Source organism: Manihot esculenta, chromosome 7, assembly GCF_001659605.2.
Source record: "Manihot esculenta cultivar AM560-2 chromosome 7, M.esculenta_v8, whole genome shotgun sequence".
NCBI lineage: Eukaryota > Viridiplantae > Streptophyta > Magnoliopsida > Malpighiales > Euphorbiaceae > Manihot > Manihot esculenta.
Genome location: NC_035167.2, coordinates 30,742,475 through 30,766,499, shown reverse-complemented (window position 1 = coordinate 30,766,499; position 24,025 = coordinate 30,742,475). Strand labels below are relative to the sequence as shown.

Sequence of the window (24,025 nt, the reverse complement as noted above, 5' to 3'; positions counted from 1 at the left end):
TAAAACCACAAAATTAAGCAGAAAAGATGTAAATAAACATCAAGAACATAATGATAAAATGGACTAAAATATGCTCTATCAAATACCCCCACACCTAGCCTTTTGCTTGTCCTCAAGCAAATAAACATAGTCAAATAAGCTTTCTTTGCTACTTGATCCTTATTTCCACTTAAGCTCTTACTCTAGACACCTATTTTGAATCATTGCAGTGAAGAATATATGCATGAAGATTATTCACCTTCTTTCCTTGTTTCCCTTTACTTACCATGGCTAGGATTTGTTTTCCTCAAGAGAGACCATACATGCACATTTTTGTTAAAAACTTTTTCTAACTTTCGGAGTGACTTGCCCTTACCTTGAAGTACTTTATTCAGGCTTTTGCACTTTAGATCTCGCTTGGAAAGGTCACCAACCTATTTTTGATTTGAAGGTTTTTATTTTTCAGTTGGTCACCTATCCAAGTGGCTACTTGCCTTGTTCATAGTCTTTTGACTATTGGAACAATTTTCAATTTGTGCTTTTGAGGTCTTTGCCTTTGCTGAATTTTCTTTCTCTCAATGATTTGGGCAAATCAACACCAATCGCTAAATCAAGTCACATTAAGTTCATTCACACAACTTTAATTTATTCTCAATCAATTGAGGGTCATCAATATATTTTTCACCATGGCAAACTCAAAGATTCAATTCAAAAGGCAATTCTCAAGCATGAATATAACCCACTGCAATTGATTCAACATAAGTTTAAAGAGTCATCACATCAATGGGGTCATGGAAAGAAAAACTCATCCAACATAGTCTATATGATGAGTAAAGCATCTCAAAAACGGAAACAAAAATAAATAAATAAAAAAAACTGTGGCTATCTGTGTGTGTTATTGAAAGCAAAACGAAAAATTGAAAATCACACTGAAAAATGAAAAATAAAAATTCAAACTGAAAATCAAAGCAAAAATTTAAAAATTCAGAAATATGCACCCCCACACCTAAATCATGCATTGTCCTCAATGTGTAAAAATAGCATAAAAGAACAAAGGAAACTGAGTACTCCCCTGGGTGTGGTGTGCATGGTGCGATCCACTAGATAAAGGCTCAAGTAATTGGAGAAGGGAAAAGAGTCCCAACTGCATTGAGCAAAAAGTGTAGCACTCTTTTTGATTTGGTCATAGCCCATCCTATTTTTTCCATGTACTCATGAAGTAACATGATTAGCTTCTCCTCTTTCAGATGAGGTGTGCCTCTAGCCCTTATGTTTTCATTTTTGAGCACTTCCGACTTCAATTGATATTTCTCCATGGGTGGCTGCAATTTGGCATTAAGTTCAGGCAAAACAAATTCTACCTTATCTGGAGGTTTGGGCAGGCATTGATCTGCATGCTCCTTTGGTTTGGGCCATTGGACTACCATTTGTTCCTCCTGGGCATGGACTATTTGCATTGGAAGGATGAAAGGAGTTTCAGTTTCCTCCTTCTGCATAGGACCTAACTGAGGTGGAAGACTGATTTGTGTTGGAAGCTGAAAGGACGCGTCTGAGAGGATTTCAGGTACTCCTTCTTGCACAAGATTGATCTGCAATGGAAGAATGAAAGGAGTTTCATGCGATGGAAGCTGAAGAGGTGCAACTAGAAGAGTTGTAGGACTGTCCTGCGGTCCAAGCTGAGGTGGTTCAGTTGGAGTTCCTTCTGACTGCGCAAGATTGATCTGAAGAGGTGTGATTGGCTCTCCTTTGTTCTGTGCGTGTTCGCAGTCCACTTGTTGCATGTAATAGTTAGTTTCTTTCAGTTCTGGCTCTTTTTGGCTCTCTTCCCTGCAAGAATCATTGTTTAGTATATCATATTGATTTGTATAAAAAATATCTTTGCTCAAATAATCAATGATATCTAAATCAACAACAGGTTCTGTTTGATCAGTTTGTTTGGACAAACAGTATTCTGGTTGTGTTTCTTCAGAGGCTTGTTCTTGTACTTGCCAACTTTCCTCATTTATCTCATCAGCTTGAAGCTCTTCCTCTTTTCGTACCATGTCTGCATCTTCCCATCGTTCCATCCACTGTTGGATGTTTTGCATCCTTTGTTGGACGCTTTGCAAAGAAATTGTAAATGTCTCCATCATCTCCTTAAGTTGTTGGTCGTAACTTGGAGGTTCTGGTTGGGCTTGATATTCTTGATAATCCTGGTAGTAGTTAGCCTCAGCATAGCCATAGTTTGGCTGGTCTCCCCAATATGGATTGTATGTGTCAGGGTAGGGATCATGCCTTGGCTGTTCATAGTATCTTCCAAACGCATGTGCTTGTTGGTCATCCTCATAAAGTGTAGGGCATTCAGAAGCTAGATGTCCCACATACGCACATATCCTACATGGCTGAGATAGCTCAAGTCGTCGAGCCCGTAGTTCTAAGACGTAGGTTTTCACACTTGAGGCTAGGTTAGGAATTTGAGAAGAAAGATTAGATGTACTTACCTCATCCATGATTCAGATCTGCGATGGAAGCTTTTTGTGCTCAAAATTTTTTTTTTTTTTTTTTTGGAATCTTAAGGAAGAATGTCCTTGAGTGCAGATTTGGCCCTAAAAGAAAAATAAACAAGTTAGATCAACTCCCCGGCAACGGCGCCAATTTTTGACTCGCGGTTGTCGAAGCCGGTCAAAAATAACCTTCCTGGTTATCAACAATTTTACAACTGCAGATAGTGGTGAAAGGATCGAATCCACAGAGAATTGATTACTTATTTATTTTTCTCAACAAGACCAATAAAATGAACTGAAACAATAATAAATTAAAGATGAGATAAAAGACTGAAAGTGGGATCAAATGAGATAAACTGGAAACATAATAAAAATAAATTGCAATAAAAGTAAAATGGGGGGGTTTGAGATTGATTGTAGTAACTAATAATGAAAGTAATAATAGAAAACAAATAATTAAAATAAAAGAGTAAATCAATATGAGAAAAGCCTAGTTGAAGATATGGATCCACTTTGGTTGTTTGGGTTGATCATTGAAACTTAAATTATCTCGATTGGTTCAATAGATTAGTTATGGGGGTGGAAGACGCTTCTCACCACCATGTCTCTCCTTATGATTAAATTAATTAGGGAACGTCCTCTAATTAATTACTAATTAACAAATTGCCAAGGAACGTCCTTGGGCCATAGGCATCAAAACAATTGTCAATTGCATAAAGAAATAGAGAGATCCAATCCTAGCTACCCAAACGTATGGAGATAACGCTAGATCATGCAATTTCTTGGTTTTTACGCCAAGTGTTCTAAGGTCAGAATATTTCCAGCAATTACGGACTAAAAATAATCCCAACTAACAATCAATTAACTTTGCAATTAAAATCAAGTGGCCAATTTGATCAAAACAACAAAGTAATCATATAATTAAAGCATCAATTGCATAAATATTGAACAAAACCAAAGACAATGATTTATGTTCAGATCTCACAACCCATTAAACAACCTTAGTTTCAACCAATCCTCAACTAGAATTAAAAGATTTCAGCCTCTCATGGCTGAAACAAAACTAAAAATAAAAGAAAAGAAGAAAGGTAGAAGAAGAGATGTGAATTTCGTAGGTGTCTCCCAAGGGGAGCTTAAGGGTCATGTAGAGGCTCCTTATGTGGCTTTTTATAGTTGAGAAGTGTTGCCCTAGGTCATACTTACTGCCCAAGAGGTATTTTCTGCCCAAGATGTGTCTGAAAAGGAAAGAATCGCGCTTTTCGGCTTCAAAAGGAAGGCTGCGCGAAAATGCACTGCGGAAGGAAGTTGGTGCGCGCGGTTTGGTCTCAGAAAGGGAAGGAGGCGCAGATTGTGCTTCCTAAATAAGTTTAGATGCTGACCTTACTTCCTAATTAGTATAGAGGCTGCCCAAGATGCTGCCCATGTGCAACTTGTTGCCCAAGTTGTTACAAAAAAGGAAGGTGGCGCGCAGATGGCTCTCAGAAGAGGAAAGCGCGCAGATTGTTTCTGAATAGGAAGGATGCACGAATTTTGATCTTCAAAGGGGAAGATATGCTTGTCCATACATTCCTTTTTAGGTGGAGTCTTTTTTGAAATTTGAATATTGAATGCAGAAGAGGAAGAGCATCTCTTTGAGATCTTGCTGCCTAAATAGGAAGATATGACTGCTGCAGTGTGTGCACATCTTTGAACAATGAAAGAAAGATCTGCGATTTGAATTTCAAATAATCTTCTGACTGAGCTTTCCTTGTTTGCTTTTGCTTCTACACTTTCCTCATTTAGAAACTTTCCTTTTCTGGAAACTTCCCTTATTTGGAAACTTTCCTTTTTTGGCACTTTCCATATTTGGCACTTTTTGGCAGTTTTAAGAGCATTTTCTCCAGATTGTCTCTTTACAACTAATATCTGCAAAACATAATTAAAACCACAAAATTAAGCAGAAAAGATGTAAATAAACATCAAGAACATAATGATAAAATGGACTAAAATATGCTCTATCAGTACCCGACCTCAAGGTTAGGCGGTCCAGGCTGGCTCGTTGAAGAGGCCCCTGACCTTTGGATCAGGGCTACTATCATGGGCCATGCTTTATACCGGGGTGGTGAAGCCCAGCGATCATCATTGTTCGATTACAAGTTTTATTTTGTATTTGGGTGTTTATGATGTTGGATATGTTAAAACTACTGAGTACCTAGACTCATTATGTGATTATCCAGCTGGTTAGAATCCAGTTTTGGCATAAAAAGAATTGATATGGAAACCTGAACTTAAATTTAAGGATGAGAAATCTAACACTAATAATATCCAGAGCCCTGCCCTTAGATTCATAGGTTCATTTGTTATACATTTTTTGGAAAAAATAAAGATCCCACCAAGCTAACAAAATAATTTGTATTTGGGTTATTTTTCCAGAATCTAACTCTACTAAGGGATAGGAAACTCTCACAAGACTATTTTTGTAATACCCGGCTAGACTCCGGTATCAGAATTCCTACCGTCCGGTGGAATCTCGGATGTCGGAAGCCTCTAGTAGGGTAAAACCATGTTTTTATGAAATGTTTTAATGCGTTTTATGTTTTAAGCATGAAAGAAAATGAGTTTTTGCATGAAAATAGCTTTGGAGGAAAACTCAGGTTCGGCCGCCGAACCTCAAGTTCGGCCGCCGAACATGCATGCGTTGCGGGTGTGCTTTAGGCCCCCGAAAGCATAAGTGAGGGAAGTCCAGGTTCGGCCGCCGAACCCCAAGTTCGGCCGCCGAACATGGCTTGCATGCGGAGGCACATTCGGCCCCCGAACGTGGTCTGGCCAGCCACTATAAAAGGGTCCCTTAGCCGAAAACGGGCGAGCTTTTTCCCCATTTTCGGCCAAGGTGAGCTCTTCGCCGTCCCTCACCCATCTTTGATGTTTTTCCTCTAAATCTTTCAAGATTTTCATTTGTTTTAACTTTGTTTTGAAGATTAAAGCTTTTGAGCAAAGTTTTGGAGCTTGGAGGTTCAAGAACCCAATCTCTCCCAACTTCGAGTTTAGGTCGTCTCCCTCTCGATCTTCAAGAGGTAAGAGCCGATCTTAAGTTCATTGCATGTTTTAAGTAAGTTTTAAGTAGATCTATGGGATAGAATGCATGTTTAGGTTATGGTTATGTTTTTGGAGTTTATGGGTATAAATGTATGTTCATGAACAATGTGAGTTACTTGATGTGTTGTAGATGGGGTTTATGTTGGTTTGAGGCCCCTAGGAACATGTATGCTTGTGTTTGTGTGTTGTAGAATAGGTTTGATGCATGTTTGATAAGTTTGGATGCGAAATGTGCAAAGGGAGCCAAGTTTCTGCCCTTTGGCAGAAATCAGGTTCGGCAGCCGAAGGATTTTCGGCCGCCGAACATGGCTGGGGAGGCAGCTTTCGGCTGCCGAAGCTTGCCCTCGAAAGGGAGACTTTCGTCTCTGTCTGGCAGTTTCGGCCGCCGAAAGTGCCGCCGAACATGTATGAGTTTCGTCTCTGTCTGGGAGTTTCGGCCGCCGAAGGTGCCGCCGAACCTGCCTGACTTTTGGCTCTGGAGGGACTTTCGGCCGCCGAACCTGCCGCCGAAAGTGCCCTGTCCAGGCCTCCTTTGCATGATTTTGTATGGTTGTTTCATGATGTTTTAGGAGGTTTTTGGGGAGTAGTTTATAGTTATGTTCAAGTGCGTTTGGTCCCTCATTTGAGTCCACCTGTGTATGTTCGGACCTGAGGAACCGAGGACCCCAGCAGTGAGTTCAGCTGCTTCGGTGTTGTCAGAGTCAGCCAGAGGTGAGTGGAACTAAACTTAATCTTTTAAATTAAATGTTTTATCATGTTTCATGCATCATGATTATGCAATAGGATGATTGCATTAGTGTTCACGAATATGCCGCATTGCATCGATTGTTGTTGATGTGGGTGAATGTTGGATGACCCAATTAGTCCATGACAGGAAGACCAGGACCCCATTCTACGGCCTGGCACGGTAATGGGACTCGAAGACCAGGAGCCCAGAGGAGGCCCTGGGATAATGGTAAGTAATGTATGTATGACAGGAAGACCAGGACCCCATGCTACGGCCTGGCACAGAGTTAGCTTGGACTAATTGGTGACAAGTTCACCCAACCCTTATGTGAATTGTCTGTGTTATGATGCATCTCATTGGAGCATAGTGTTATTATGTTTTATAGTTCAACTCACTGGGCTTTTAGCTCACCCCTCTCCCTTTTACCCCCAGGCTTGCAGGCACAGGATAGAAGAAGAGGTCGGTTAGAGTAAAGCTTGTTGTGTAATAGATAGAATGTGGACATGACAAATTGTAGTACGTTGTAATGAAAAAGTACAGTATAGTTATGTAATGATGTTTATAGATATTAGAGGTGTGCTTGACCATAGAATGTTGTTATCCCTTTTTATACATGATCTTGGATATTTTATGTCATTTATGCAAACCAACTTAACATGTGATATGTCACCCTTTGGGGGCACTGTTGAGATCCCACAGAGGGGTCAATGTTTATGAATTATGTTATATACAGTGCATGCACAGGTTGAGTATGGTCGATGTATATAGAAAGAAAAGTTTTAATTTTTATGTATGTTGTTGATCATGTATGGGATTATACAGGTTTACAGGTTAGATGTCAGGCTTGCTACGGGTCCCGGCGGCCTTAAGCCGATCTGGATCCTAGCGCCGGTAGCGGTCCGATTTTCGGGTCGTTACAATTTTTATCCAAATCTAACTTGTTAAAAATATTTAAAATGAGAAGGTTAACAGAATTATTTGTATCCACTAATACTTGCCTTACCTCGTACCTATTTAGGAGGATCTTGATGATCAGCGGGTCGTTTTGAAAGAATCCAATTGTTTTGTAACCTTACCTCCGGCTTGGCCCATGGTTTCTATTCAACTGATAGGGCATCTTCTGCTACACGCTTATTTTTCCATTTATCCTTATCAGGTCCTCCTACAATAACATGTATGACTCTAACCATTTCAATAAATAAAGGAGAAAGATCTCTTTATTCCAGAAAAAGAATAGGAGACCAGTCGTAATCCAAATGAACAGAGAGAATTCAATAGATCTTCTAGCAGTGAAACTAAATGATACAACTGAAAAACAGAATTGTACTGTAATTGACTACACCTACAAGAAAGAGAACATTAGGTGGTGGATGCCCATAGCAGCCAACTCTAATACTCAAATTAGTATACTGGAGAATAGAGTGAACGTACTGAATTGCTTAGAGATTGAGTAGTGTAAAAATGACGTACATTTGCTTCTGTGATCCTTTTTCTTTTATACTATAAGAGAATGAAGATAAATATAACATTTTCTAATAATCCGATAATGATGTGATCGGCTGCTTAATAAGAAATATCACCAGTTAATAGGTCGGTGATCCTGCGATTACAGACATAATGGAAATTCGCTGGACTGTACCTGACGGCGGTAACTTTGTGTTTAGACTCATCCTATTCAGGAGAGGGCAAATCTCTTTCTTTTCTTGGGTGGGATCGTATTTTCCATTTATTATATTATTATCACGCGATCATATCTCGTGATGCAAGCTCATATCTTATTTTTGTGATCATTATATAACATCATATATATGATAAAATTAAATTATTTTTTATCAAAAATTTAAAAAATAAATTAAACAAATTTACATTATGTAAAAAAATTTAAAAGATAAATTAAATGAATTTAGATTGTGTAAAAAAATTAATTTAAATTAAATTAAAAGATTATTAAAATAATTCAAAAAATAAAAAAATTATTTTCTTATTTTCCATCTTTATCGAGAGCTTACTTTATATATATATATATATATATATATATTAGATTTTGCTATTTAAATTATTTTAATATTTGTTTATACAATTATAAAATAGACAACCTTTTTTATTGAATTTCAAGATAAATATAAATTAAATTAAATCAATGAAAATATTAAAGAATAAATAAAATTAAATAAAACTAATATTAAAGAACAGAAAAGTAATTGGCATTAGTAAAATCAATTGCAATATCTAAACTAACATTGTATGGAAAATAAATAAGTATATCTGATTTTGCAATTTATAATATAAAAATTAAAAATAAAAGGCTTAAAGTTGAAAAAGAGCCATTCAAAAGATATACTTTAAAATGTTAGGAAGTTGTAATGTATTTTTTAAAATTAAAGATTAATTAATTAATTTTTTTATAATATAAAAATTAAATAATAATTTTTTTATTTATTAAAATAAAATTTATAATTGAATTTATGAAAATTTATTTGAAAAAAGAATGGTTAGAGCAGCAAATTTTTCAATAGTAAATACCTCAAAAACCCAATATTCTCATCCAAGTGTAAACAAAATTTTCTTTCTGAGAAAATGAAAGAAAATGAAAATTCTAAAGAATAGGAACAATCTGTTGTGGACTCAGTGGATGAGATCCATATCCAGTCCCAGTAACTACAATGTAGCTAAAGCATCACAGGTGTTAAAGAGTTTCACACACGTGTCATCCTAAATCTCTGCAACTCTGCCACCTATTCCATCTGAGCTGGCTCTTCTCCTCTACTCTCTTTTAATAGCAGAAGCAACAAACCAAATTTAGCAGAATCAACCAAAAAAAAGAAGTGTCTCCAAATTTAGCCAGCAGAATCACAGCCACAATCATCATCATCAACAAGAATAAGAAGATGGGTTCAGAGACTTTTCTAGAAGTGATATTGGCCATTCTCCTGCCTCCTGTTGGTGTCTTCCTTCGTTATGGCTGTGGAGTAATGTTTTCTCAACTTTAAATTATACCCTTTTGATCTTTCTCTTTATTTTTTTTTAAAATCTTGTTAGATATAGTCTGTGAAAGTTAGCAATCTCACGTCTAAATTAATGCAGGTGGAGTTTTGGATAGATTTGCTGCTGACAATATTGGGATATATTCCTGGGATTATATACGCCATTTATGTATTGGTTGGATAGTTAGAAGGTTTGAATTTCTTTTTTTTTTCATTTTTTTGTTGGTTATGCAGTAGATGATGAACATATGAATGCTTGTTTGAAATGAATATCTCTGTTCAGTCTGGTTTAGAATTAATGCAGATTTTTTTTCTTGTTCTTGATTTATCTGTCTCAAAGTTTTTCTCTTGTTTCAGACCTTGTTTTCTGTAATTTCAATCTACTAATCAATATAAATTATAAAATCAAAGAATTAGATAAAGCTCAATAAATACAATGTGATCCCATGAAGAACCCAGAAATCTGAACATGAAACCCAATATCTATAATCAGAAAGAACAAATGAATTGTAAAAGAAAAGGGAAGAAAATGAGAGAAAAAGAAGGGATCAAAAATGGCAGCCACAGCAGAGGTAGAAGAAACAGAGTGTGGAAACCAGAACAATAGCTTCAACAACGTAAAGAATTTTGAATACCAAAGTATCGATAATCTTCAACTGAAAATCAAGGCGTTTCCACTTGAAAGAAGAGATTGAAATCCTCCATGGCCATAGCTGATCCTTGTTGATCCCTACCTTCTTCAAAGACCAACTCTTCTTCGCCATAACACTCTCTCTCTCTCTCTCTGGAGTTTGATGGAAGTTCTTTGGAGGCTTGTGGTGTGTTATATACATGAGAAGAGGAACAGAGGTCGGCTCCGCCTTGGTTTCTTCGAGCAACAAATAGAAAACAGAGGCTTTTTGCTGGCTTCCTTTTAGATATTCCAAGTGGGTATTTTTTAAAATGTTTAATTTTAATCTTTGTTATTTAATTAAAATTAATAAATGTTCTATTTAATTTTTATAATACTCATAATTTTATTAATTTAATTAGGAATATATTTACTATTTGTGATTTGGACATTTTCAGTTGTGGGATTTAGTTGTTGTTTGATGATTTGGTCAAAAGAAAGAAATTGTGGTGCAACGGCTACTTCATAACGATAAACAAATAAATAATTAAAAATGATGGGTAAAGATTGTTTATGTTTGGTCCACTTTACTTGCTTTAGTGCTTTTTTTTTTTCTTTTTAATTTCATGACAAGGAAAAAGGAAAATTTTAATTGGAAAATAAATAGAATGGGCAAAGCCTAATTGCTAAAACCCCTAATATTGTTCATGCAATAAAGATTAGATAGAAAATAATTTAAACAAATAAAAATTATTGAAATAAAGGTTATAGTAATTTTTTTTAGTTTACTATATTGAATTTTTTAAAAGTCAATTAGTTTTATCAAAAATAGGAGATTAAATGCAATTATTCATAGTCAATGGGATAATTTATTATATTACTATTTTTTTTTTAATTTTCTTTTTACAAATGTTACATCTTGATATCTTGTAATAAAAGTTATCATACCTGTTATTAAATAACGGGAAAGATGGTGTCAACATTATAGCCCATTCTCTAACGTTCGTCCGTTTTCTAACGGTCGTCATTGACCATTTGGATGGGCATTCTCATATAAATTGTAAATTTAAAACTCGTTTGAAATGAATTAATTACCATCGTTTTAATTTTTAATTTTAAAAATTTTAATTATTTTAATTTAATTTAATTAAAATAATTAAATTAAATGGATAATAATAATAATATATTATTAAATTAATTTTTAATTTTAAAAATTTTAAATATTTCGATTTGGTTCGATTTTAATAAAAAAATAAAAAAATTAACTCAAATCGATTGGTAATTATATTATATTATTTTAAATAATATAAAGATTATACTATATTGAAATAAGATTAAGTGTTTATTAAAAATTTAAATCGATAAAATCGAATTAGATCGATTTGGTTTAATTTAATTTTTAATTTATTCAGTTTAGAAATAAAACTAAATTGACCGAATGCTTACTCTATTCACATCGATTAATATTTCTCATATTTTATTTTCTCCTCATATTTTATTTTCTCCTCGTATACTCTATGGATGGCGACTAGCATGACATTAAATCAGATTGAATTGGTTTAATCATGAATCGATTTAATCGATAATATAAAGGAGTAGATCAATTTTTTATATTTATCATTTATATTATTTTAATATAATATATTTTTTATTTGTTATTATAAAATTTAATTATAAATTTTTCTCCATTCCTAAACTATTTGAATCTTAATATTTTAATCTACTTATTTTAATAATGATTTATTTATAAATAAATAAGTTTAAATATAATAAAAATATTATTATTAATTATATAATATTTATATAATAATATAAAAATCAAATCTTTAAACGCTTAACTCTCTTACTTCATTAGTTGATTGATCAAATTGTATTTAAAAATATTGTTATTATTATTTTCACCCAAAATAATTTTTATTTTTATTATATTTAATTTTTCTTAATAATAACGCAATGATTTTGCATGTTTAGAACAGATTTCAAATATATTTTATTAATTCTTTCACTATAATAAATTTTAAGAAAATAAATTATTTTTCTTAAAAGCTTTAGTTTAATTTGATCCAATAACTAAAAAAATTTATGTAAAAATACAAGTTCGGGTCTCCATTTTAAAAAGAAATAAATTGTGAAATGTACTCTACCATACACGAACCGATATGGCAAAATGCATCTAAATAAATTTGAGAGATCTAAAGTTTTACTTTTTCAATTTTTAATTTTTATTTTAAAAAAAAAAAAATAGCTGCACGCCACACACTAACAGCCAACAGAAACGGATTAAGATAAAAAATATATATATATATATGCAAAGCAAGAGAGAATTTTCCCTCCCTCAAAAAATTAGAAAACATAAGTGATAGAGATTTAAAGATGTTAATATAACAACCGGTGGTAATAAAAATACTAAAAAAAATTGATTAATTAAAAAATTATTTTAAATTAAAAAAATAAAATTATATTTAAAGAAAATAATTCTGTTTTAAAAAAATAATTTTCTACCTTTTAAAAATTTTATTATAATATGCCATTTCAAAAAAAAATATTATAATATTAAATATTTTATATAAATCTTATTAATAATTTTTATTTTTAATAATAAATAAATAATAAAAAATGAGTTATATTTTGAATAAAAAATTTCTTAAAAAATTTATATATACAGAATATTTTTTACAAAATAAACAGAATCTAAAATTCAAAAATTTTTGTAATACATATTAAAATTAAGCAACAGTAATTAAATAATCTCGTACTCTGAAGCATTTTGGTGAAAATAACATGCAGTATTTAAATTAAATTGAGCAAATCAATATGCGATATTCAGATTATGTTAAGCAGGAAATTGCCGCAAAGAACCCCATTGAACAACGACCGTTGGATGCAGGCGACTACGCAAAATTAGTATTCGATTTAAATTTAAAATAAATTAATTAAATTAAATTAATTTAAAATTTTATTTTAATTTTTTATTATTTTGATTTCCATCAATTTTTAATTTTAAAAATTTTAATTATTTTAATTAAATTCAATATTAATCAGAAAAAAATCAAAAAAATAAATTAATTAACGATAATAATATATTATTTTTAATAATATAAAAATATTAAATTATATTAAAATTAAAATATTTAAATTAAATTTTAAAATATTAAAAATAAAATATAAAAAATAAAAAAAATTATTAAATATTTAAATCGATTAGATTAAATTAAATTAAATTAAATCGATTTAATTTAATTTAATTTAATTTTTAATTTATTCGATTTCATTTAATTTTGGATGGAATAGGTGGAATGCGCCGCACACGGATGCGAGCAAGGGCAGAACCGTAAAATAAAACACTATCGTCAATCAACACAGAACTAGGATAACCTAACTATATATATATAATCGCAGACCCTAATTAGGGTTTATTTTCACTCGGCCGGCTTCTTTCCCTGCCTGTCAAGCTTCTCCTCCTGCCTCTCAGTCGCCGCAGCCACAATGGGGTTAGATTATCACCTAATTTTTCTTCTGAGCATTATTTTGAATGTGTATTTTCAATGGTTTTAATTGATTTTAGCTTCTGATACTGGTGTTTTATTGAATTCTCCCGAATCTTCTTTGTGTTGGTTGTTTTGAATACTGTACTTCGTTTGGTTTCTGAGAAAGCAGCGTAAAAGATAGAAAACTCTGTTGCAAATAACCTACAATATCATTAATTTGAACTGCGTTAATGATTTCTTTTATTTGATAAGTATTTGTGTTAAATTCTTTATTCTTAGCTGCCACTATATTAATGTTGGTGCGTTTTTTAGTGAATAATCCTACTTAGGGTGTCATTTTCCTCCATAGATTTTGAATACTCAGTAAGTAGACTCCATAGATTTCGAATGCTTAAAAGTAGCCTTGGATGATCAGCCATATGTAGTAAGACTTGGTGTATGGCCAAGTATGTTCGTCTGAATTTGTTTTTCCCATATTTAAGCTTTTTAGCTTACTCTTCTATTAGCTTTGTGGTTACTTTTATCAGTCTCTTCATCTGTACTATAGGCAAGTAGAACCTTATGATATGTGAATTTATTGCAGGAAAACACGTGGAATGGGAGCTGCTCGTAAGCTGAAGTCCCACCGCAGGAGGCAGAGGTGGGCTGACAAGGCTTACAAGAAGTCCCATCTTGGGAATGAGTGGAAGAAACCTTTTGCAGGGTCATCCCATGCCAAAGGCATTGTTCTAGAAAAGATGTGAGACTTGTTTCTCTTTTTGTGTTGCTTTAACACATGTTATCTCATTCACAATACTTATAGTATATTTGCCTGTTGGCTTTTGCAGTGGAATTGAAGCTAAGCAGCCAAACTCTGCTATCAGAAAATGTGCTCGTGTTCAGCTTATCAAGAATGGGAAGAAGATTGCTGCCTTTGTACCCAATGATGGTTGCTTAAACTACATCGAGGAAAATGTAAGTGTTCAATTTGAAAGTTTCTTAAGGAAGAAGAATACTTGAAACTTCTTAAAGTTTCAAGTGAATTAACCCAAATTCTCTCTCTCTTTCTCACACACACACACACACATGCTGCTATGTTTCTTTCCCTAAGAACTTATTTTGCTAAGCTTCACTGTTGCCCGCAAAACTGTAATGATGTGCTCATCTAATAACATTAGCAATGTTGCTTTCTAAATTTTGCTTGTTTTAGTAAGAGGTTCTCAATCTGTACTTGTTTCATTTTCAGTGCAATTTTCCCTGCATTTACATGTCAGGATATTCTGCCTATGCCTTATTTATATTGGGCTTGGAATGCATTTTTTTATTGAGTTTCTCTTTTGTTGCTAGACCTAATAAGTGCTTGTTGGCACAGGATGAAGTATTGATTGCTGGATTTGGACGGAAGGGGCATGCTGTTGGAGATATTCCTGGTGTTAGGTTCAAGGTAGTGAAGGTTTCTGGTGTCTCCCTTCTGGCACTGTTCAAAGAGAAAAAGGAAAAGCCTAGGTCTTAAGTTTCAAGGAAAGAGTTTGTCTTCTATTAACTCTCTACCTAATTCATGCGTTCATAGAGATGGTAGTGAGAATTATGTAATGCAGAAATCTGTGAACTACTTATCTCTCAAGTTAGAACTTGAGCCTGTTTTTCTTGAGAATTGGAAATTTTGGAATCGCAAGAAATTGATATTATTTGATGGGCATGGTGTTATTGTGTTGGTATTCTATCCTTGAGAAATTCCTAGGACAGGCACTTTTTCACCGATGGAGACTGTTCATAGTATTTCTCTTCTATTATTTGTTGATTGCATTGATAAGGCAAGATGCACCTGCATGTTCATTGCTAACTTGAGCGAACATTGAGCATGCGCAATCTAATTAGGCAAACTTAAAACTTAATTCTGTCCAATGTTATTGCCATGCAAAAGTATTACCAAATAGGATCATAACCTTATAGAAGATAAATACTTGTATGTAGACATTCACCCATTACATTTTTGTTGAAACTCTTAGAATGATTATAACAAATACCCTTCTGTGCAAATTGCAAATTGTTCCCAAATTCGCTAGAAACCAAATGCAACCCAAAGCAAAAGGCCCAAAGGCCATAAACAAAGCAACTGATAACCAACAAACCAGGAGGCTAGAGAATGTGGGATTCATAGTAGGGGTAATATGGTAACTTTAAAGAAACAGCAAGGCAACCTTGTCATGTGTGGTTGTATTCCAGACCAGATGGTCAATAATGGGGCTTAGAATTTCTCATTCTGGGTCTATGGTCTTTAAAATAGAGCTTATAATTTAAGCCTTCAATCAGCAGTTTTATTGTTTTTAGTATATGTTTTTAGAGATGTAAACGACTGCCAAATTTATCATATTCAAATCTGATTAATATTATTAATATTTAAATATATCTCAAATTAAATTAAAATTTATTTTAAATTCATTTCAAATTCAATTATAATTATTCAAATTTATTTAATATTATATATTTTAATTAATAATCTACATATAAATATATTTTTCATTTTTTTATTTTTAATATAATATTTCTAAATAATATTAAATTTTATTTTTAAAATGAAAATATATAAAAAATAATTAAATGGTTGAAAAATATTTTTGACAACAATGTCAAAATAATTCTGCCAAATTACAAACAAACTACTAAACAATTTAGTGATTGCATGGTGACTTGAAAATTCTAGTTGGTATGATTTTGGAGCTGAATAAATCAATTAAATTTCTTATTCAATCACTATTTCCATTTTCCAAATTACCTGTAAAGAAATGAGACTTCAGGGGTGTAAATAATGTTTTGTCACATTTTGCCAATCACTAAGACAATTTCTATTGAATATTTTTTTAAGGCTAATAACTCATTTTAAATCATTCTTTACAAACTGACTAGGATTTTTTTTTATATTTATCTAAATCATTTTTTACAAACTACTCTTAAATTTTAAATAATTCTTTATATTCATCCTTATATTTAATTTACTAATTTGAGAGTCAAGGTGCCTATTATAGGCCCCAGCTGCATCATATCTTCTTTCTTATATATTAATCAATTACAATTTTATTTCAGTCACATTAATCAGTTATATCAATAACTTTATCCTATTTGATTGCCACTATATTTTTATGCATGTAAATGAAATTTCCAACAAGAGCAAGTTGAAGTCAGGCTTGAATTCAAAGATGTCAACTCAATTATTTATAGGGAGGCTGCCAATTACTAAAGTTTGAATGGAAGTTGCTCTGCCCACATCGTTGGTCATACTTGATCATCTAGTTGTTTTAATCATTACATACAAATTCTTTGTCAAATGAAGCTTCGGGGGGAAAAGTCTCATCTTCCCTTTGCTTGAAGCCATTAATGGAAGAATAAAAAAAGGATTTTTACATGGCAGTGGTGAAGACAAATCTTTCCTTCAGATTGTATGAAACACTCTAAACAGAAAGTGGGTCCTACTGAATAATAATTGCTGTTGCTCAACTAATATTCTAAAGAGCAAAGTGACAAAAGCTAGCACTCTTAAAAGTGTTAATGTCAGCTTCTGTTGGAGTAGTAATGGTAGGAGTTTGTGGTTGGTGTTGCAAGGCAAAGATTGTTCATAGAATTATTATCAGTTTGCTGGTTGAATGCAAAGGCTATTGAAGTAGTGGCAGTGACTGTTGCTGATGAAGAGAATCCTGATGATGCTGCAACTGTTGATGACATCTCTGAAACTTTAGCAACATTATTAATGTTGTTGTTGTTGTTTCCATTTATTTTCCATCCCCAGCTTGAGCTTTTCGTCGTAGAATCCGGTTCGATCCTCTTCTCTTCAGCCCTTTCCTATATCAGAATGTACAACATCAGGCTTTAGTAATATGCAGATATAACCCTACGTTAAAAGGGTGAACCACGTTAAAATTTTAACAAATTTCCTGTAATCTAGACAAAGAGACAAGGAAAAGAAGTGCACTACCTGATTCCTTTGTAAAAATCCAGGATATATGCCAGACAATGTTGGAAGGTTCTTTGATGCTATTGGCAGACTATGAAGTGTCTGTACACCTTCTGGTTTAGAAGCAGAACTTTCAACCTTTTAAAAAAATCACAAAAGGGCATCAACTCCCAGTAGCTAGATTATAACAATAGCACAACAGAAAGGACTAATACTTTTCAATATGCCTAATAAAGAATGAAAACTAAGACAAGAATATATTTTTAACAGTGTCAGAAAGCCATGAATTGCAAGCATATTACAGCTGCTGGTCTCTCTTTGTTGGGTAATTCCAAATCTTTGTAATGAAAATTGCAGTTGCTTACTTTGTTATTCGCCTTCGAATCTTTAGTTACAGCAGACATTCCAAGGCTCAAATCAAGATTATGGTCACTCATCCCTGGATATATCGTCAGGAAATTCATTATCAGTGCTAAATTCGCGACGAAAAATGGTGTATCAGTCTATTAGTACCTCTACTGCTTGGACAAAAAATGATCTCCCCTTCATAAACACTGGGTTTAAAATTGGTTGCTGCATCTCTTCCATTACATTTGATAGCTGCCTTATCATAAGCCCTGCATAATCAGTAGCATAAGCCTTAGCTTAATCAAGTTGCATAAGTAAACAGAAGGGGAGATTTTTCTTACATTTTTGCATTGATCTGTCCTAATCGAGCTTCCCATCTACCACATTCGTGAAGAGTTAAACCTCTGTATTTCGAGTTATTACGAGCGTATCCAGTACTTTGGCGACGAAGAGTATGAATAAATTCTTCTTTACTGAGGTTTCTCATCTGCACACCAACTAATATTGCTGTTAATATAGTTAAATAAATCCTAAACTGTAAAGATTTCGGAAGAAAAATTTATTAACTTGTCATTTGTTGAACAGACTATTTCTCACCTGCTTCATATCTTCATCATAGTCTCTTAGATCAAAGTTGATATCAGCATCAACTCCTCTGAACTTAATTGCAGCTCTATCATATGCTCTGAATTTATAAGATCCAAATTTAGTAAAGTTTATAAGAAAAGAAAATCATATCTAACAAGAAAGGAAAATAAATAACAAAAATCCATACTTTGCTGCAGCAAGGGCAGTGTCAAATCCACCTGATAAAGAGATAAAAACAACAAAATTAATGATGAAAAATATTATAATTAAGAATAAAATTACAATTTAATCATCTACTTACCTAAATATACTTGCTTCCCACAATCCCTGCACACAGAATTAACAAATAAATCCCAACAAAACCCATGAATTATATCATCCAGACATTCATAGAAGAGGATGAACATGAATAATTTAGGAAGAAAATGAGACATAGAAATAAAAAATTTATAAATACTCACCAAATATGAGATTCCCAGCGGCCAGTTCTTCTGTAAAATGTTACTCCTCTATACTGAGAGCTTCTGGACCTGGGACCTCGCCTGCTCTTCCTCATTTGCTGCTGTTTTTGCTGCACAATTTTCAGCTCTGCTTCACCACTAGGCTCCATCTGTGATAATTTCAACCACTGTGGCATTATCTTAGGAAATCCAGACTTGAAATCCAATTCAAGCCCAGTATTTCTCTGAGGAAAAAGTTGGTGGGTGGTGAAATCTCGAAGTGGGTTGCTCTCTTTGAAAGCATTATTGCCGTGGTTGCCATCGTTTAATCTCTCTTTCTTCAAGATATCAAAAATCAATGCAGAGTTTGAAGAGTTCTCGTCATCTGCTGGGTTGGTTAAAGCTTCTTGTACGTTGATGATAATGGAGGAGTTAGATATGGCTGAATCCTCCATTTGAGCTCTGCAAGCAGCTTCTTCTGCTTTGAGTTTATCATTCTCAAGCTCTCTGCATACTAACAAATTCTTGTTCTTGTTGCTGCTGAGATGGTAACCATCGCAACAAGACTCACTAGAGATGATATCAAGATTGAGATCCAAGTTCATGGTGATCTTTTTTTTTTCTTGTTCTTGCTTTGATTTCTAGTATATTGATCTTTAAAGCAAGCTAAAGGAAATGAAAATCAAAACCCATTTGTGTAGTGATATCTTGTTGAGGAAAAAAAGATTGAAAGAGGATTTCTTGAGGGTAACGGATGGGATCAAAGAGAAGAGAAAGAAAGAGAGAAAGGGTTAGGTGTGAGGAAGAAAGCTGGAATGAGAAAAATTGAGGGTGGTGAAAAAACGGCCGCGTGTAAGATTATATGGACAAAAAGGAGAGGGACAGTTAATGAGACCGAAACTGAAGAAGGATAAATTTCAATAAAAAAATAAGAAAATAGCACGTGATTAAATTATATTTAAAAAGAAAAATATAATTACTCCCCTATTCTAAAATTATGACCCGAATAATTAAAATATTTTTATAATTATGTGATTATATTTAAATATTTTTATATTTTTAAATTTTGCATTTATCATAAATATTAAAAAATGCTACTAAACTTTTAATTTTACAGTTTTTACAGTAGCGTAATTATTAACGATTTTTATTCCTATTAAAAGTCAAATTTTCTTATTAACACTATAAAAAATAAAAATAAATAATTATAATATTTTATCAATAAACTATCCATACTTATTTTTTAAATAAGTAGTAAACAATTGATAATTTAAATTTCTTCACATTTATATTCAATCTCTTGAATATTTTTGTAATAAAAAATTAATTAATACAGAATAATTAATTTTAAATTTTACGATAAATTTAAATCGAATTTAATTTTTGCTACCGATATTTGATAAAGACTCACAGTAGTTTTTTGAAAAAAAATTTCGAAACGCATCAATTTCAAAAGTGTAACAAGAGTTATAAGACCTGTCATAAAATTCGATAGAAAAACTTTACTATTTAGAAAATTAATTTTATATTTTAATTATTTTTTAAAATATTTTTATAATTTTACATATTAAAATTTTTTTTAATTATAAATAGCCATTTTAGCTGTTAAACTATTTGAGACTGATTTTTTAATTTTAAAAAATTTTAATTCAATATTAATTAAACTCATGATGAAATCTAATTAGTTCTTAATATTAAAATTTTTAAATTTATAATCTTAATAGAATCCTAATTATTTAGCAAAAATATATTTTATATGATAATTTGTAGGTTTTTCTCCAGGAATTTAGAATCCACTATTGTCTTGATGCAACTAAATACCTAATTCACCAACTTCAATCAGTTTTAGCCTTTTAAAAGTCTAAAATGCACAATTTAAAATCACAAGATGTTTCCATAATTAAATTGATAAATTCAAATTTGAATTTCTGTTTTTTTAAATTCATACTTCAAACAAAAATTCCAAATTATTAATGAGGTGTAATTATCTTTATTTTTCAATTTTCATTAAAGGTTAGATAAGTTATAAACAGCTCAATGAAAATAAATATTTCCTTTTCACAATGCTATATTATAGATTTAATTGCAAATTGTTTATATATAATTAAATTATAATCATAAATCAACATTTAAAAAATTAGAGTATATATTTACAGATTTAATCTGATAGTAAGTAAATCTAAATAAATTTAAAAGGTTAATAATATTAAAAAATACATTTACACATTTAATCTAGTAGTAAATAAATCTAAATAAATATAAAAGATCTCAGATTGTACTCTTTTAATTTTTAATTTCTATTTCAAAAAAGAAATACTATAATATAATTACAGTTTATTTATTTTTTTATAAAGAATATTATTAGATATAAAAATTATACAATACTTTTTAATTGAGAGGACTAATTAATTTGTATATTTTTAAAATTAAAAAATTAATTATTAAATTTTTTTATATTAATTAAATAATAATATATTTAATGATTAAAATTAATGAAAATTGATTAGTAATTTTTTAATATATTATAAATATTTTAATATATTTTTAAAAATTAAAAATTTTACTAATAAATTTTTTTATTATATAAAAATTGAATAATAAATTACCCAAAAAATATAATGGATCAAGTTGACTATTACCATAAATGGAACTCTATTGTTAGACTTACTAGTTCAACCCCACAAAAGTGGGTCACACCCTTTAAATCATAATTTAATAAAGCTAATGGAAAGTGGTCCCTACATAGTATTAAAAGGTCAAAAAATCGAACGATTAGGCTTGCACTCAGACAAAAAATTGTGGGCACCACAGAGATAACAACGTGACTGTAACGCCAACCTGGCTCTCAGTTAAAATAGTAAAGGTACAGCATGACGATTGATGGACAGTCGACGTACGAGATCTTTTAAGAGTTGGAGAGTGGAGGATAGTAAAAAGGCGGCAGTGAAAAAGACCGGGAAAAGATATTATACGGATTTGTCCTTTCCTTAAATTTTATGACCGACGTGTCCTTGACGTTTCTCCTGCTTTGTACTTTACTGCGCTGTTATTTTCTTTTTACTATTTACTTTAAACTCTGCATCTGATTATGCATTTAGTGGTATAAATTAATTTATACCTTCAATTAATTAAATGTTTTAATTTTAACTTAAAAGAGTGTATAAACTTAAATATATTTACTTATAGATTTAGTCTGATAATAAATATATTTAAATAAATCTGAAAAATATTAAATTTTATTTTCTTAATTTTCATTGAAAAAAAAAACTTAAATATATGCAAGAAATTTCTTTTTAAACTGAATTTTAATTCTCTCGAAATAATTGAAGGGTATTTTGGTAATCTAGAAATGACAAATCCATATCAATTGGGTGGAAAGAGAGAAACCTTAATGGAGACAGAGGAGTCTTGTCAGTTGTCAGTACAGGAAAACAATAATCACAACAGACCACTTACATCAACCAATAAAAAATTAATTAAAAAAAGGTAATAGAAACCATCCACATCTCACATCAGGGCCGTTCATTTTCCTAATCTGGAAACAAGAAAGTAAAGGCCAGCCAATAAAAGAAGGAAAACAATGGTGGTGATTGGCTAGAAAAAGACAGAAAACACAAGAATCTTTCATGTCCTCTCCCACATAGAACCTTACCTCTTATGGTAATCTCAATTCAAGAGTTATCATTAAAAATCTCATTTATTGTATTCCTAACTCTTATTGGCTAGTCCCCCACAAGAATTGGACTTCTCTACCAAATAAAAAAATTGCAATTGTTCAAGTATTGGGTTATCCATCATGACAAATAAAGTTGATGGATTAAAATGATAATTTACCTTTTAACTAGGTCACAACAATATTAAATTTCATCTTATAATTCAAATTTAAATTTAATTTATTTGACAAACGTAAATTTAAATCGATAGATAAAATTTATTTATTTTTGCATCCTATAATTTAGGACTAAATTTTACATTTTAGTTTAAGTCTCTTACTTATCGTAGCTTAAAATGTATATATTCATTTAAGAGTGTGCAAGTATTCGATTCAAATTTAAAAAATTGTTTAAATCGAATTAATTTAAAATTTTAATTTAATTTTTTATTCATTTCGATTCGTTTCGTTTTGACTTTTAATTTTAAAAATTTTAATTATTTCAATTCGGTTTGATTTTAATAAAAAAATTGAAACGAACCGATTAATGATAATAATATATTATTTTCAATAATATAAAAAAATTAGACCATATTAAAATTAAAATATTTTAATTAAATTTTAAAATATTAAAAATAAAGTATTAAAAATAAAAAATTTATTAAAAATTCAAACAGATCAAACCGAATCAAATACGATTAATTTAATTCAATTTCTGATCAAAATTGATTTGATTTAATTTTTATAAATACTAAAATTTTAATTTTTAATTTATTCGATTCGATTCAATTTTAAACCGAATCGATCCAATACTTACTCGAAACCATTGACTTCATGTATGATCTATTTAATTTTCGGTATTATTATATACCAAAAAAATTCAATAATTACTCACTACTATTTAATGTTTTTCTTTTTCAACTAATTCAATAGCAAAAGTCTCTTTCTTATTAATAAGAAAGAGATTAGCACCCAATAAAAATTAATTAATCTAATTAATTAGAATAAAAGTCTCCTTTTTCTTACTAAAAATAAATAAATCCATTAACAAATGCTATATACAAAACTTATTTTGTCAAAGATTATTCATCAATTTGCAAAATTGAAGAGTATTAATTAATTTTTTAATTTTCTCTTTATATCCATTAAACAAAATGATTATATTTGTATAATTTTCTAAATTATCCAACTTTTTAGTATAAATTAAAATTAAAATTTAAAATTTTTAAATATTTGTGAGAAATTGAAAAATCGGTTTATTTTAAAATTAAATAAAATCAAATAAATTAAAATTTTAAATTTAAATATTTATAAAAATTAAATCGAATTAGATAAAAAATTAATTTAAATCAAATCGATTTGATTAATTGAATTTTTTAACGAGTATTTTTTTACACTTTAATTTAAATATTCTATGATTCAATTAAAGTATTTCAATTTTATGGATTAATATCTCAATATTATTACATAAATATAATATTAATAAGTAATTGATTCGGTTTGATTTTTTCTAAATAAAATAAAATTGAAATAATTAATTTTTTAAAAAATTAAAATTAAACTAAATCGAATAATTTTTAAAATCAAATCAAAATTTTAAATTAATTTAATTCAATAATTTATTTCATTTTGAACCGAATACACTTTACTTTATATATATAATATGATAAGTTAATATAGATAATGGCAGACAATATTTACAAGTGCCAACAAAATATTTACG

General features: G+C 30.9%; 4 protein-coding genes across 4 annotated transcripts; 2 read left to right on the top strand and 2 right to left on the bottom strand.

The window, feature by feature from the left end:
• Positions 1-8,946: 8,946 nt before the first annotated feature.
• Positions 8,947-9,538, top strand: LOC122724077 (salt stress-induced hydrophobic peptide ESI3-like). Its single transcript, XM_043958597.1, has 2 exons — positions 8,947-9,233; positions 9,349-9,538. Exons 1-2 carry the CDS (start codon positions 9,153-9,155, stop codon positions 9,430-9,432), a joined length of 165 nt encoding a protein of 54 aa, XP_043814532.1. The 5' UTR covers positions 8,947-9,152; the 3' UTR covers positions 9,433-9,538.
• Positions 9,539-9,712: 174 nt separating this feature from the next.
• Positions 9,713-10,116, bottom strand: LOC122724076. Its single transcript, XM_043958596.1, has one exon. It carries the CDS (start codon positions 10,079-10,081, stop codon positions 9,797-9,799), a length of 285 nt encoding a protein of 94 aa, XP_043814531.1. The 5' UTR covers positions 10,082-10,116; the 3' UTR covers positions 9,713-9,796.
• A 3,088-nt stretch (positions 10,117-13,204) lies between these two features.
• On the top strand, positions 13,205-15,018 carry LOC110618635 (40S ribosomal protein S23). The gene is made up of 4 exons (XM_021761810.2): positions 13,205-13,349; positions 13,930-14,085; positions 14,174-14,300; positions 14,698-15,018. The coding sequence occupies exons 1-4, from the start codon at positions 13,345-13,347 to the stop codon at positions 14,836-14,838; spliced, it is 429 nt and encodes a 142-aa protein (XP_021617502.1). The 5' UTR covers positions 13,205-13,344; the 3' UTR covers positions 14,839-15,018.
• Positions 15,019-16,606: 1,588 nt separating this feature from the next.
• Positions 16,607-19,488, bottom strand: LOC110618596 (floral homeotic protein APETALA 2). Its single transcript, XM_021761763.2, has 9 exons — positions 18,672-19,488; positions 18,512-18,537; positions 18,398-18,428; positions 18,220-18,307; positions 17,964-18,109; positions 17,788-17,891; positions 17,640-17,713; positions 17,296-17,412; positions 16,607-17,162 (listed from the first exon to the last, which is right to left on the bottom strand). Exons 1-9 carry the CDS (start codon positions 19,253-19,255, stop codon positions 16,875-16,877), a joined length of 1,458 nt encoding a protein of 485 aa, XP_021617455.1. The 5' UTR covers positions 19,256-19,488; the 3' UTR covers positions 16,607-16,874.
• Between the last annotated feature and the right edge of the window lie 4,537 nt (positions 19,489-24,025).

What these genes read in the sequence shown, in the direction of transcription:
- LOC122724076 (XM_043958596.1), bottom strand. Translation starts at nt 10,081, where the DNA reads ATGTATATAACACACCACAAGCCTCCAAAGAACTTCCATCAAACTCCA.
- LOC110618596 (XM_021761763.2), bottom strand. Translation starts at nt 19,255, where the DNA reads ATGAACTTGGATCTCAATCTTGATATCATCTCTAGTGAGTCTTGTTGC. An exon ending in CGCTGGGAATCTCATATTTG is followed by an intron (nt 18,538 to 18,671) that starts GTGAGTATTTAT and finishes TTCTGTGTGCAG; the next exon opens with GGATTGTGGGAAGCAAGTAT. An exon ending in TGGGAAGCAAGTATATTTAG is followed by an intron (nt 18,429 to 18,511) that starts GTAAGTAGATGA and finishes TCTCTTTATCAG; the next exon opens with GTGGATTTGACACTGCCCTT.
- LOC122724077 (XM_043958597.1), top strand. Translation starts at nt 9,153, where the DNA reads ATGGGTTCAGAGACTTTTCTAGAAGTGATATTGGCCATTCTCCTGCCT. An exon ending in TCCTTCGTTATGGCTGTGGA is followed by an intron (nt 9,234 to 9,348) that starts GTAATGTTTTCT and finishes AAATTAATGCAG; the next exon opens with GTGGAGTTTTGGATAGATTT.
- LOC110618635 (XM_021761810.2), top strand. An exon ending in GGCATTGTTCTAGAAAAGAT is followed by an intron (nt 14,086 to 14,173) that starts GTGAGACTTGTT and finishes TGGCTTTTGCAG; the next exon opens with TGGAATTGAAGCTAAGCAGC. An exon ending in TAAACTACATCGAGGAAAAT is followed by an intron (nt 14,301 to 14,697) that starts GTAAGTGTTCAA and finishes TTGTTGGCACAG; the next exon opens with GATGAAGTATTGATTGCTGG.